The following is a 14514-nucleotide window of genomic DNA, read 5'->3' on the forward strand; positions in this document are numbered from 1 at the left end:
TTGAAGCGTCCCACATTGGACAACTCTTATGTCTTATACTGGTTTCCTGAGGCCACAGTTTTGCTTTTTTGGTGTGTGTGTGTGTGTGTGTGTGTGTGTGTGTGTGTGTGTGTGTTTTATGGGCTACTCTGAAAACTTGTCTTTTAACCTTCTAGAACTCATGAATTAGGGTATCTTCTCAATGAGCATTTCCACAGACTGGCTTCAAAGAGGGGTCATAAAACTATTTCAGATCTTTTGACCTGCTTCCAACCTTAACAGATACTCATAGTGGAGCCTAAAACACTACAATCTATTAACCACTGAGGATACACCTATAATAGTCAAGTTCCAGAAACCCACTCATGCAGAAGCACAGCTCCAAGCCCTCTAAGACAGGAATCCAGCAAACAGGTCACACAAAAACAAGCAGCAGTCATAATTTGGCCCCAGGGCCCCAGTTTTCCCACCACAAGAGAAAAAAAAAACATACTAGTAAGGGATAAGTAAAAAGTAATGTTAACACAGGCTGCTAAAGTATTTGTTGAATGGATTAAGAATCTGTCAGTATATTGTTAAGCTTGCCAAGTCCTCTTATCAGTATCATGCAAAATCAGTTTCTGCCATATCTCTTCCTTTTTTTTTTTTTGTAGTACATGGTCCTCTCACTGTTGTGGCCTCTCCCACTTTGGAGCACAGGATCCGGACGCGCAGACTCAGCGGCCATGGCTCACAGGCCCAGCTGCTCTGCGGCATGTGGGATCTTCCCGGACCAGGGCACGAACCCATGTCCCCTGCATTGGCAGGCAGACTCTCAACCACTGCGCCACCAGGGAAGCCCTCCTTCTTTTTTTTTAAATGGCTGATGTTGGGGCTTCCCTGGTGGCACAGTGGTTGAGAATCTGCCTGCCAATGCAGGGGACACGGGTTCAAGCCCTGGTCTGGGAAGATCCCACATGCTGCGGAGCAGCTGGGCCCGTGAACCATAGCTACTGAGCCTGCGCACCTGGAGCCTGTGCTCCGCAACAAGAGGCCGCGATAGTGAGAGGCCTGTGCACCGTGATGAAGAGTGGCCCCTGCTCGCTGCAATTAGAGAAAGCCCTTGCACAGAAATGAAGACCCAACACAGGCAAAAATAAAATAAATAAATTTATAAAATGGCTGATGTAATTTTAAATTGCTGAATATATATATATATTTATTTATTTATTGAGGTAAAATTGGTAGATGACATTATATAAGTTTCAGGGGTACACCATTATAATTTGATTTTTGTATACACTTCAAAGTGATCACCACTTTGTCTAGTTATCACCCATCACCATACAATTGACTGCCTTCACCTATTTCACCCACCCCCCCAACCCCTTTCCCCTCTAGTAACCACCAATCTGTTCTCTGTATCTATGAGTTTTGTTTGTTTGTTTGTTTTTTAGATTCCACATACAAGTGAAATCGTTTGGTGTTTGGTCTTTCTTTATCTGATTTATTTCACATAGCGTAATACCCTCAAGGTCCATCCATCTCGTCACAAATGGCAAGATTTCTACTTTTTGTGGCTGTGTAGTATTCCATTCATCAATGGACATTTAGGTTGTTTCCATATCTTGGCTATTGTAAATAATGCTGTAGTGAACACAGGGATGCATGTATCTTTTTGAATTAGTGATTTCATATTCTTTGGATAAATACCCAGAAGTGGAATAGCTGGATCTGGATCATATGGTGATTCTATTTTTAATTATCAAAAAGACAAATAACAACGGTTGGAGAGGATGTGGAGAAAAGGGAACCCTCATACACTGTTGGTGGGAATATAAACTGGTACAACCACTATGGAAAACAGTATGGAGATATTTCCTTCTTAAGAAGTCTCTTGAGATCGTCTCTCAGCCTTCTTTTTTATAGCTTCATCTGCCAAGAATACAGAGGTTTAAGAGATAGCATTCTCTGCAGATACTGCCTTATATTAATTTTACCTGACAGCTAACATGAAGTACTCAGGAGTTACACAGAGAACTAAGAACAAAATATCAAGATGATAAATTCTGTTTCTCTTTGCTCTTATAATGCCAAAGTGAATTATTTTGAAGCTCACTATTAAGTTATTATGGGGACTTCCCTGGTAGTCCAGTGGTTAAGACTTCACCTTCACTGCAGAGGGCACGTGTTTGATCCCTGGCCGGGGAGCTAAGATCCCACGTGCCGTGCACAGTGCAGCATCTAAAAAAAAAAAAAAACAGTGATTATGTAGAATTGTTATTCATGTGCAATTCTCAACACACAAAATCTGCTTCTAACCCTCCTTCAGTTAAATATGAATTGTGCCCTAAACTACCCACACTCTCACCTAGCTTTCCTTATAACCAAGAGCATACTTCCGTAAGATAGTTAGCTATGCGTGGTTAGGATATATTGGTGGCCAAAGAGCAAAAGATGCTGACTCACCCAGAGAGCATTTCAGCAGTGGCCTCATTAACACTACTGGCAATGACTAATTAACTGAGCCACCCAGCTGTAGACAAATACGCAAATTTGCTATTTGAGATGCCCATTGAATACTTGATGAACGAAGGCAGGGAGAGATGAAAATAAATAAATGTAAGCCTGTAAAAAACAGTAACACCCTTGATTATTTGTTATAAGAATTCCTTTGTACTTTATTACTCTCTTCTTTCTCATATCATAGACATCATTATCTTCTCTTTAGAGGGTGAATCATTAGACCAATTTTACAAGAAATAAATCTAGAAGGCGTCATTCTTTACGAGGGTCACACAGCAAATTACCTAACCACAAGTGGAAGTTAGAATCTTCTGTCTCTCAGAAGTACTCTCAGCCTTTATCCCCAGCTATGCTGGCACCATCCTTAGGACGTCTGACTGAGAAAACTGAACAAGTGCTTTCTGGTTAGGCTAGGTACTAGCCCTGTGATATTAACCAATAAACACTATCTTGCAGGCAGATGGAGCCTGTGGGGTTACTCTGTCATTCCTTAACTCAGCCCTAATCCAGCCCAAGTGCACACATGTCTTCCAGGATTTTGCCAGTGATGGCCTTCGCACCCTCATGGTGGCCTACCGAGAACTGGACAATGCGTTCTTCCAGGACTGGAGCAGGAAGCACAGTGAAGCCTATCTGTCTTTGGAGAATCGGGAAGATAAAATATCAATGGTCTGTGAAGAGATCGAAAAAGACCTGATGGTTAGTGTGAGGAAGCCAGGGACAGATTGGAGGCAGGATTGGGGGCAGAGGAGCAGTCAGGAGACTAAGCAAGGGTTCTGAGAATGGCTTCCAGCAAATCATAGGTTCAGGCTCTCTCTGGATACTAGATACTGGAATCCAAGCTGATTCAGGATATCTTGGATCTTTGAAATCCATAAATAAGGAAAAAATGTACTTGTTGTAAATTTCATCTTTCTGGTAGTGTTTCTTATCCCAAAGCTGTCCACAGAAGCTAAGAAATCAGGGTCTGAATAATGTACAAATTAGATGATCCAGAACTAATTGATGCAATAATCAAGACAATAATGTTCACTCATTCATTCAACATATTTATTAAGTGCCTCCTATGTGCCAGGTACTGTTTTAAGCCCTGAGCATGTAGTAGTAGGCAAAACAGACAAAAAAAAGTTATATATATACAGTATGTTAGGTGATGACAGTTCTATGGAAGAAAATAAAGCCAGGAAGAAAGGTAGGGAGTATCAGCATATGTGTGTGTGTTGTAGAGGGTAGAGTATAATTGCTATTTTAAACAGGGTGCTTAGTCTTCACTATGAAGGAGACATCTGAGCAGAGACCTGAAGAAGGTAGCAAACCAAGCAGATCTCTGGGGAATCAGTTTTCCAGAAAGAAGGAACAGCAAGAACAAGGACCCTGAAATAGGAGCAGACCTAATTTGTTAGTAGAACAGTAAGGCAGCTCATGTGGCTGGTACAGTGTAAGTGAGGAGGAGACAATAAAAGGACGTGAAACAGAGAAGCAGTAAGGGGTCTTGACAGGCCCGTATAAAGACTTATAGTGAGCCATGGAAAACAGGTGAAGAGTCCAGCCAGAGAAGTGATGTGATAGCTTTTAAAATGATCAGTCTGGCTGCCATGTTGAGATTATACTGTAGGGGAGCAAATGCAGACCCAGGGAGGCCAGTTAGAAAGTAGTTGCTTTTCCGGTTTGCAAGGCAGAAATAGAGACACAGACGTAGAGAACAAACATATGGACACCGAGGGGGGGAAGGGGGCCGTGGAATGAACTGGGAGATTGGGATTGACCTATTTACACTAATATGAATAAAATTGATAACTAATGAGAATCTGCTGTATAGCACAGGGAACTCCACTTCGCTGTACAGTAGAAACTAGCACAACATTGTAAAACAACTATACCCCAATAAAAGAAGAAAGAAAGAAAGTAGTTGTAATAGTACAGGTGAGAAATGATAATGGCTTGGACCAGATAGAAGTAGTGGAAGTGGTGAGAAATGGTCAAATTCTGTACACTTTTAAAAGTAGCACAAACAGAATTTGCTGATGGTTTAGATTATAGAATATGATAAAAGAAGTTAAAGATGACCCCAAGATTTTTGACCAGATTGATACAGGCTCTGCTATAAAAAGAGAAATTGCTGATACCAAATGGGAAAATTTAGAGAGCCCAAAGGTCACAAATCTCCTTCCATAGTCAGTTCTGTGGTTAATATTTCTAGTCTGTCCTTTTAGAGGCCTAGCAGAAATCAGTCAGTAGTTTGTCCGGCTGTTAGTTCCCCAGACCCAGTGCCGGTGACCGTCCCTGTGGTCAGTTGGTACTATTAGGGTATCACTGAGAGACAGCATGGTGTTGGACCAACATACTTTCAATGTAGTGTGGGAAAGGCCTTGAAAACCTTAGAGGCCCTCAGTAGGTACAAACAAATGAAGTTCACCCCAGCCCTTTTAGAGTTGAAAGAAAAACTGGAGTTGGATTTGGGGACCCCTTGTCTGGGACCCACTGCTTTTGGAGACCAAAGCCAGGAAACATGCTATGAAGCAAGGGAGAAGTGAGAGTGTGTTGAGAAACAGAGGATTTAGAAGTGGCACAAAGCTTCATGTACGACTTGGGCAAGTCTTTTCCCTCTTTGGTTCCTTATATTCTGTGTTTCTAAATTTGATTTCAGTGTGTGGTTGTAAAGCTGTCTGTTGAGGGGCAGAGTGTAGTGAGTTTTATACCATTGGGGTCCTCGTGCCAGGACACAGCCAGCTTACTAAGGAGGATGCTGAGGTGCCAGTCGAGTTGTTGGGTACCACTAAAGGCAATGAGCCTCTTCCTTTGCCTCACTCACTGATATTTCTGTTCAAAGCTGTTAGGGGCCACAGCCATAGACGACAAGCTGCAGGATGGAGTACCTGAGACCATCATCACCCTGAACAAAGCCAAAATTAAAATCTGGGTTTTAACTGGAGACAAGCAAGGTAAAGGGGAGCTCCTTGCCTGACCAATCCTCTTCCCTGTCCACCTTAGCCATTTCTTCTTTTTCTTTTTCATTTCCTTTTTTTCTTAGCCATTTATTTGACAAATACCTTATAACCCAGGTCAAGTCCTTAGAGGACACCTTCACTCCCAGTCTTGCATATAATTTGCTAAGCATATATAGTACTTTATGCCAGATACCGTATTAGGCATGGAGAACACAGAGATGAATCAGTCAGACATGGCCTCTGTCATCCAGGAACTCACAAGCTAAAAACTTTTAGGGTTGTCTTTGACTATACCCTCTCTGTTGTCCCAAAGATTTACTGTCTTACCATGTTCCACTAATTCTTCTGAAAATCCTCTTAACTATGCCACCACCCTAGTTTAGCCTTTGTCCCCTGTTGGCTGTACTTCTGCAAAAACTTCTGAACTGATCTGTCTCTTGACCTTATTAATTTCAATATAGCCTACATTAAACCATCAGTTTAACCTTCCTAAAATACTGCTTTTGTGACGTTACTCCTCTACTCAGGTACCTACAGCAACTTCACATGGTAAAGTCGGACTCCACTGTCTGGACTTCAAGACCTTGATAATCTGTTGCTACCTACACATCCTTATCTCCATTATAATGTGACCATATCTTCATTATGTCCCGAACCAATTCCTATTCTATGCCCTCTGTTTGGATTGTTTCCCCATTTGAAATTCTTTTTCCCCCTAAACAAATCTTACTCATCCTTTAAGGCCTTGCTATAAGAAACTTTCTAAGACAATTGCAATCTCTCCTCTGAATTTTGATACTACTTGTAGCCAAGGTTCAGGACTTAATTTTAAAAAATTGTTTTCCTTAGTATGACTTTATTCCAAATTCAAGATTTCTTGATGCAAAAGAAAGACTACAACCTAAACATATCTCAGTCCCCCGTAAAATCTAGCATAGAAACAGGCGCAGTGCTGTTCAAGGAAATATACCCAGATTGCCGGGAGTGAATACAGACAGGAATTGCTTTAAGAAATAAGGGAAGGCTTTGTGGAGAAAGCTAAGCCAGAATGATCCTAGTTATTGATAAATAACTTGCAAGTCTGTACCAGGTAGACATTTTCCTCTGGATGTTTGAATATAGTCTCCACTGGCTCACGAAAAACACACTTTGACTGCATCCATGGCAAATATGGACATATGGGCTCTGCAGGCCACTGTTTAGTGCCTTTGTACCTGTACACTGTAAAGACCCTGTTCCAGCCAAAATGCGACCTGTGTTCCCCCTTGCCCTGCAGAGACTGCTGTGAACGTTGCCTATGCCTGTAACATATTTGAGGATGAAATGGATGGGATGTTTATCGTGGAAGGCAAGGATGATGAGACTGTTCGGCAAGAACTCAGGTACGATGGGAGAGCTGCCACAGCCTGTCCCTGGAACCAAGATTTCCCACGCATCACTTCACCCAGTATGGCTCCTACATTACCAGAAGGAACAGAGAAGAAATGGGGGAGGGAAAAACAAAAAAACCTAAAATATTCGAGAGAATTTTGTGAAGAAGCATTAGGGCTCAAGGAGTTGGAGTGTGGAGGTGGAGAAGTGTTGTATGTAGATGGTCTGGGACCTAAGGCAGTGGCAGGTCTCAGAAAGCAGTTGAGTATGAGGCCCTGGGAGGTGCTCTGCAGAGGACACATTTTCCTTCCTATGCTCTGGGGCTTCAGGTCAGACACTAACCATTACTCTTGGCTTTCAGGTCAGCAAGGGAAAAGATGAAACCTGAGTCTCTACTGGAATCAGACCCGGTAAACAGTTACCTCACCACAAATCCCCGAATGCCCTTCAAAATACCTGAGGAGATGCCCAATGGCAACTACGGCTTGATCATCAATGGCTACAGTCTGGTGGGCAACACAGACCTACAACTCTGTTCTCTTCTTCCAAGGAACTTTTTTCCTAGGTCCAACCCACTTCAGGGAAATTTCAAGATCCTTTTGCTATTCCATGAGTTACCCTATTCCCCCTTCCTTCAGGTGCCCTTGCCTGTCAGACACCTTTCCCCAGCCTTCTCTAGGCAGGAATAATGAGGAAAGAGAAGCCAAGGGGATAGTCCTTTCTTATCCAAATTCTTCACTACTGATGTGGCCCATCACATAGGGGAAGGGGGGAAGTGAGCAGAACCAGGTCCTCCAAAAAATCACTTGGCCTTATAACCCAGTCAATTGATTTGACCCAGTGAGAGACCCTCACTGGTTTTCCACTGGAGGCTGGGTCAGGATGCCTAGAACTGACTTGGGGGCTTGGCTGCCCTTGGGAGTGGAGCACCTGGGGAGAAGCTCTGCCTGACAGGGGAGTATGGAGGGGAAGGAGAGGGCCTAGGAAGGTTCTGTCCCAAGAGTCTTTTGGGGCAGCCTGGAATGTGGGTGTGTCCTGGTGCTGCAGGCCCACGCTCTAGAAGGGAACCTGGAGTTGGAACTGCTGCGAACGGCGTGCATGTGCAAGGGAGTGATCTGCTGCCGGGTGACACCCCTTCAGAAGGCCCAGGTGGTAGAGCTGGTGAAGAGGTACAAGAAGGCGGTGACACTGGCCATCGGGGATGGGGCCAATGACGTCAGCATGATCAAAGGCATGTGAGGGGTGGGGGGGCCGTAGTGCCTAGCCACGCGCTTGCTCTTCCCTTCTTCCATGGGCAAAACTGATCTGGGTGGCACTGTGTTGCTGGCTCACTCTCCTGCATATCATATGTATTGTACATTTATAGTGTTCTGCTTCATTCGTGTTCCTCTACACCTCAGTTCCCACTTGTTTACACATCATTACGCCAGCCCACATCCACAGTCATGCACACACATTCAGATTCATGTACGTTAACACTCACACACACTCAGATACCCATGGCTCCAATAAGAACACGTGCATATTCACAGAACAACAGGCTGTGCAACTACAACGCCATCTTTCTGAGATGGCATCGAAGCCCACAGAAAGGACCCCTGGGCAGGAGTCGTGGTCTGTTCCTTTTTTGAAGGCTGTAGAGCTGAGCAGTGTTAGACAGACTACAGGGCTGCCCAACCAGGGAATTAGCTGTGCGGCCTGATGCAGGGATCTTTTCCTCTCTGAGGCAATATTCCCAAGAGCTTGCCCTGACTGCCCTGGCTGGTGAAGAATAGCAAACTTACTGACGCTTCGGACCAACAGAAGCAAATGGCTGAAACTGGTGCTAATTTCAGCTGAATGTTGTTAGCCTCCAGCAACTTGTGGTTCTGTGAGATATGGATAACATCTAGGGGTCCTCTAGTCCAAGCTCTCTCCCCGTACTGGAAACACTAGCAGATATTCCAGCCTCGGTTTCAATACTAGGAAGCGCTCTTGCTCTTTTCCCCACTTTCTAGAACTTCATTGGCTTGTAGAGCCTTAGAGGTTTCAGTTATTGTGTTAAGCAATGTAATAGGTATATACCAGAAGACCAAAGAATTTGGCCTATATTACAACAGACTGATTAAAACTTTTAGAAACTGAAGTCTTACCTTCCATCAAGCATAATCCTTGCTTTACCCAGAAAAAGTCACCCTAAGCTTCCTGAAGAACTCGTTTCTTACTAACAAAGTATGTGCATCACGTATTCCTCCCAACAGTTGGATTTTTGGCTCCTTAGATAAACTTAGGTAATTAAAAACTATGTTAGGTTGACATTCATCCTGCATCTTTAATTGATTTAAGTGGCTTCGAGAGATAACAAGGAATTTTTACCTCAGCATCTGGGCAGTAGGGAAGAGCCCAGATGGCTATAGTAGGTGCAAAACCATCAAGGACAGTTTTCTAGTACTAGCTGTACGTGGCATTCTTGAGTGGCAGCATCCGAAACAAAGTGCAGATGAAGGAGTTGTTGTCTGACTTGTGGGGGAGGGGCAGTCCACTAAGGAGAAAAGACTCCGTAAGTAAGTGCCACCTTGAGCTGGGCCTACCAGTGTTTTTCAAATGTAAAATAAGGGGCTTATGCAACATGATCTCAGCCTTCCTTTTACACTTCCCAGGCCGGGAGCCCAGAAGACAAGCTCTGTGGCTGAGAAGTTCCTGGGGTTTCTTTGCAGCTGCCCACATTGGAGTCGGCATCAACGGCCAGGAGGGAATGCAGGCCATGCTCAACAGCGACTACGCCTTCTCTCAGTTCCGCTATCTTCAGCGTCTACTCTTGGTCCATGGCCGCTGGTCCTATAATCGCATGTGCAAGTTTCTCAGCTACTTCTTTTACAAAAACTTTGCCTTCACTCTGGTGCACTTCTGGTATGCCTTCTACAGCGGGTTCTCTGCACAGGTAGGAAGTCAAGTGGCATTCCCCACTCTCGTCAACTGGGTCTTTTCTAATCACCCCCCACTTCAACCAGTTCAGACCCCTTTTCTCCTCTAGAGACGTGTGTATGACGTGCTGTCATCTATCCATTAAACTCCTCACCCATGATGATCCCATCTCCTAACCCTACACTTAACCTTAGATTTCGAAACACTAACTTTTCTCTCCTGGCTCTGACTTGGCCTTGACTCCTACCAACAGAACTCTCCCATGAGATATTTTCATCTTTTCCATGACACAGAGGCCTAGAATTTTCAAACATATGTAATGGGGGTGGGGGTGAGATTCCTGGATCTGGGAGGGTTTTTAGGGTCCAGAGTAATCTTTATGGAACAGGCTAAGTCTCAAGGGGCCTTTGGGTCTTGCCAGACAGACTGGTTCTGGCATTTACCTGTAGCCATACTTGGAAACACAGCTTCCCTTTACTTCTCCTTCCTCACCCAGACATATCACACTGCCAAACACACCCTATCTTTGCTCTAATGAATATGAAGCCTCCCCCACAAAAGTGGGGAGAGGTGACACTTGGATGTTGATGCTCTACGAGAGGTCCCTTTTCCTATGAGAAGTTTTTCAGGAGTCTCTCAAGGATTCCCAAAGAGAAACAACCTCAGGAATGATTATCTTGGGAGATCTCTACTACCTTTGTTACCTTGGGCTCCAGGGGAAACAGACCAGTCAGCAGACAATAGTAGGCTCGTCTACCCCTAGTGTCTAACAAAGCCAGTCCGGTTTGTGGGAGGGGTATGTGTATATATGTGTTACTGCTGACCTCTTGTGGTTAGTAAAGAAAGGAGCCCTCTCTTAGGCCCAGAATGAAGCACCCAGCTGGGGAAGGGTCATCGGGTCTATTCTGCTTACCAGTGTTAGAAAATGTCCAGGGTTATAGAAACTACTGAATGCCATAAAGCAGATAAAGAACCCAGAGGCTTACACGCCTGGGAGTGCAGGGCTACACCTAGCATTCCCTAGCAGCCACTCTGGGTCCTTTCTGTGTAGGGAGGAGCAGTACAGGTCATGGCGGGGTTGGTCTAAATCAGCCTTGTCAGGTTTGCCACAAACAAGTTTGATGTGGGCTTACCCCAGCCTGGGACCCAGGGACCAAACAGAGTCTGGGGTCAGCCTTCTCAGTCAGATTTCGGAAATCCAAATCCTGCTCTAGGTTAGTATGGTGATGGGTAGGTGGAGGGCAGAAGGGCTTCTCTTGGACCTGGGAGGTGGAACTGAGACTCTGGAGAAGAGAAGAGTCTAAGAAATCTCCTTGGTATTCTTCCAGACAGTTTATGATACCTGGTTTATCACTTTCTACAACCTGCTCTACACCTCCCTCCCTGTCCTGGGCTTGAGTCTGTTTGACCAGGTAAGACCAGCAGCAAGCCTCTTAGGGCTGAAGCCCCTGGGCCCTTGAAGAGTATTCCCAGGAGTGAGGAGGACAGCAATAGCCAAGCTCTACAAAGTCAAATGTAAATGGAATAGTTTATAGAGCAAGGGAGGGAGCTGATCACCTACAGAGGTATCACTGGATAAAGTAAAGAATCCTCTGCCACAGAGAATAAACATCAGTTGTAGAAATCCAGGTTTTCCTGTGTGAATTTTATCTTTGTAGAAAGAAACACAGAAATTGTGCTGCATAGTAAATCGAGTGTGTACAAAAGTGAAAGGAAATAGAGTTATTGGTGCAGGACTAGGTAAAGCAAGGGGCTTCACGAAAGGAGCGACCCATAGAGAGATAACGAGATAAGCCAATTCAGGGAGGCCTAGGTGGGAATCCTGAAGGCCAAACATGGGAGTAGGGGTATGATGCCTTGAGTCATAGGGAGTCAGCCTGGGGGATACCATTTAGCCCTCTCAGAAATTCCCTGGGCATTGAGGGTCCTGGTGCCCTACCTCTCCCTCCTCTTCTACCCAATCTCCAGTCCTGGGTACATGGAATAGAAAAGGGACCTCCAAAGAGGAATAAGGTAGCTGAAAGAAGACATCATGGGATCATGGTTCCTGGTCTCCGTCGGGGTAGGAAGGGAAATTCTCCGTAAAGTAGCTGACAGCCTCAGAGCAACAAGGGGGGTGAATTATGTCATTCAACAGTCCTATCCAGCTTCAATGGTCTAACTCTAGGGATCCACAACATCTCAAAACAAGCCTCCAGCTTTGTTATCCAAAGTTTCGGATTTAGCAGATAAAGATGATCCAATGTCATCCACGCAGAGAATTCCCTCACCTGAATTCCCAGTAGCTATGGGAATGGGAGCAGCATCACAGAACACAGATACCTCTAAGGGACTAACTTGTCTCCATTGGCTTCCCACTTTCTTCCAACTGGCTTTTGACACAAAGGATATTCAACTAAAGGAACACTTAAAACTGGGGACTCATGTCCCAATTGCCTTCCCCATCCCAAGCTCCAGTCCTCCCTTCAGCTATTCCCAATCCTAATTGCCCCCTTTCTTAACTCCGCATCTTTCCCTTCTAGTTTTCTTCCACCACATATATCCTTGCCTGAAGAGTAGGACTTTAGGAAGGGTCTGTGGTCACTGCTCTGTTCTCTGGTTCCACTTCTCAAGTAATCCATGAGGAAACTCCTAGGCAGCCTAACAGCAGACTCAGTAAGGGGAGAAGCCTCTAGTCTGTTAGAAATGGGATCTTCTACGGAGAGACCCTGAGCCTTCCTTCTTACCCTCTGGTGCTTCCAGGATGTGAATGAAACATGGAGCCTACGTTTCCCAGAGCTGTATGAGCCAGGCCAGCACAACCTCTATTTCAACAAGAAGGAATTTGTGAAGTGTTTGATGCATGGGATCTACAGTTCCTTAGTGCTGTTCTTTATCCCTATGGGGACCGTTTACAATTCAGTGCGCAGTGATGGGAAGGAAATCTCCGACTACCAGTCCTTCTCCATGATAGTGCAGACCTCCTTGCTCTGCGTGGTCACAGTGCAGGTGTGGCCAGTGGTGGGGTAAGGGGATTGGGTGGGGAGCCTGTCTGGAAGAGAGGAAGGGAAGGAGGGAGGGAAGGTGGGAAGGGAGCATCTTCCTTTACAAAATTGGAGAAGGGAGGTGGCTGACAGGTCCCAGGTTGTAGACTAATGAACATAAGAGGGTGCTTTTCAGATTGCCCTGGAGACAACCTACTGGACAATGATAAGCCACATCTTCACCTGGGGTAGCCTGGGTTTCTACTTTTGCATCTTATTCTTCCTGTACAGTGATGGCTTGTGCCTAATGTTCCCCAACATCTTCCAGTTCCTAGGTAAGATTCTGCCCAGTCTGTGGCAAGGGGCTGGGGCTGGGGGTGGTAGTGTGAACCAAGTACATTTGTTTAATAAATGTTTACTGAGCAGCTATTACTATGTGTTAGGCTCTGTCGTATATATATCATATATATATATGATATATATATATGATTATGACATGGTCTCAGCCCTAAAAGGACTCAAAATCTAGCTAGGTGAAATATTTTACCTCATTAGAGTCTCTAAGATATTTTTAAGCTTCTTACCTAATTTGGTCTCTACAAGCATCCTGTGAGATAGACAGGGCAAGGATTATTACACCATTTTAGAGACTGGAGGTTTTTTAAAAATGACTCAAATCTAGGTCTCCTGGTTCCCAGTCCAATGTCCTTTCTACTGTGGCATACTGCCTTCTTATCTCCCACATTAATTTCCCTCTCTCTCATCTCCACTGTGATGAGGACAAAATACAGAGTAGATGTGTAGATGTAGCTGGCTTCTACCTCTTGTCAAGCCACTCATTTTTCCCTTCCAAAACCCTCTATCGCATTTTTGTGTCCAGGCTAATGCTCTAGGATTCCTATAACCTACCCCCACCTCTCCTGCCCTGCCCGGCCTTTAGAGGGAGACAAAGGCATGTGAATTCACAGTGACTTTGGCTGCACCAAGGACCTAACCTCAGTGCAATCCTTTCACATTTATATTATTTCTCAGGAGACTAACTGTCTCCAAATCAATAACTTCTTTCTTTGGACTGAAGAGATAGACCTAAGTTCTGGCTGACAGCCCCCTTCCTCTAGGCTCTGGTTCTGCCTTTCCCTTCTGGCTCATTGTTTACAGGTGTGGCCAGGAACACTCTGAACCTGCCGCAAATGTGGCTGAGTATTGTCCTCAGTGTGGTCCTCTGTATGTTGCCTGTGATTGGGTACCAATTTCTCAAACCACTATTCTGGCCCGTCAGTGTGGACAAGGTGAGTGGAACAGGGAATCTACCCAGATATAATTCATGACCCTCTTTGCCTTTGCCTCTGTGGATAAAAACCCTGTCCCCCATGCTTTGGCTTTAGATTATTGACAGAATTCATCATTGCATGAGACATCCACTGCCACACCCAAGCCGGGCCAAACGGAAACATGCAAGCTCTCAACGTTCTGCCTATGCGTTCTCCCACAAACAGGGCTTTGGGGCCCTCATCACTTCCGGCAAGACAATGAGGGCCAAAATGTCCAAGAAAAACAGCTTTCCTTTTAAAAAATAGAGGCCTTTACGGAAGCCCTAAAGGAGTCAGTCATTGCTCTTCCTCCCTTGTATTCACACAACTTAATAAGGAGAGATTAGAGTCCCTGGAAACCAGCATAAACCTGTTCTTCCACTCTCACTCCAGGGGCTCAGCCTCTTCATTCCCTAGAAGGCTGTGCCCAGGTAAGGCAAGGAAAGGTAAAGGGCCCCCAGACATCTGTCAGAGTTACAGCATTTCAAGAAAAAGCGATGTCAGGCCTCCCTCTACCAACCCTTCCAAGTTTTA

The 14514-nt window shown here is 44.9% G+C and overlaps 1 protein-coding gene across 1 annotated transcript in view; it reads left to right on the plus strand.

Annotated features, from left to right (window-relative positions):
• The window catches only part of LOC136125082 (phospholipid-transporting ATPase FetA-like), a 107519-nt gene extending 93272 nt beyond the window's left edge, over positions 1-14247 (plus strand). Inside the window, exons 19-29 of the mRNA XM_065879910.1 lie at positions 3019-3183; positions 5315-5426; positions 6709-6814; positions 7165-7312; positions 7851-8034; positions 9500-9723; positions 11036-11119; positions 12450-12695; positions 12867-13005; positions 13829-13959; positions 14056-14247. Coding sequence (XP_065735982.1) covers positions 3019-3183; positions 5315-5426; positions 6709-6814; positions 7165-7312; positions 7851-8034; positions 9500-9723; positions 11036-11119; positions 12450-12695; positions 12867-13005; positions 13829-13959; positions 14056-14247 — 1731 coding nt within the window. The remainder of the gene's footprint in view (positions 1-3018; positions 3184-5314; positions 5427-6708; positions 6815-7164; positions 7313-7850; positions 8035-9499; positions 9724-11035; positions 11120-12449; positions 12696-12866; positions 13006-13828; positions 13960-14055) is intronic.
• Positions 14248-14514: the final 267 nt, after the last annotated feature.

This window comes from Phocoena phocoena, chromosome 6, assembly GCF_963924675.1.
Source record: "Phocoena phocoena chromosome 6, mPhoPho1.1, whole genome shotgun sequence".
NCBI lineage: Eukaryota > Metazoa > Chordata > Mammalia > Artiodactyla > Phocoenidae > Phocoena > Phocoena phocoena.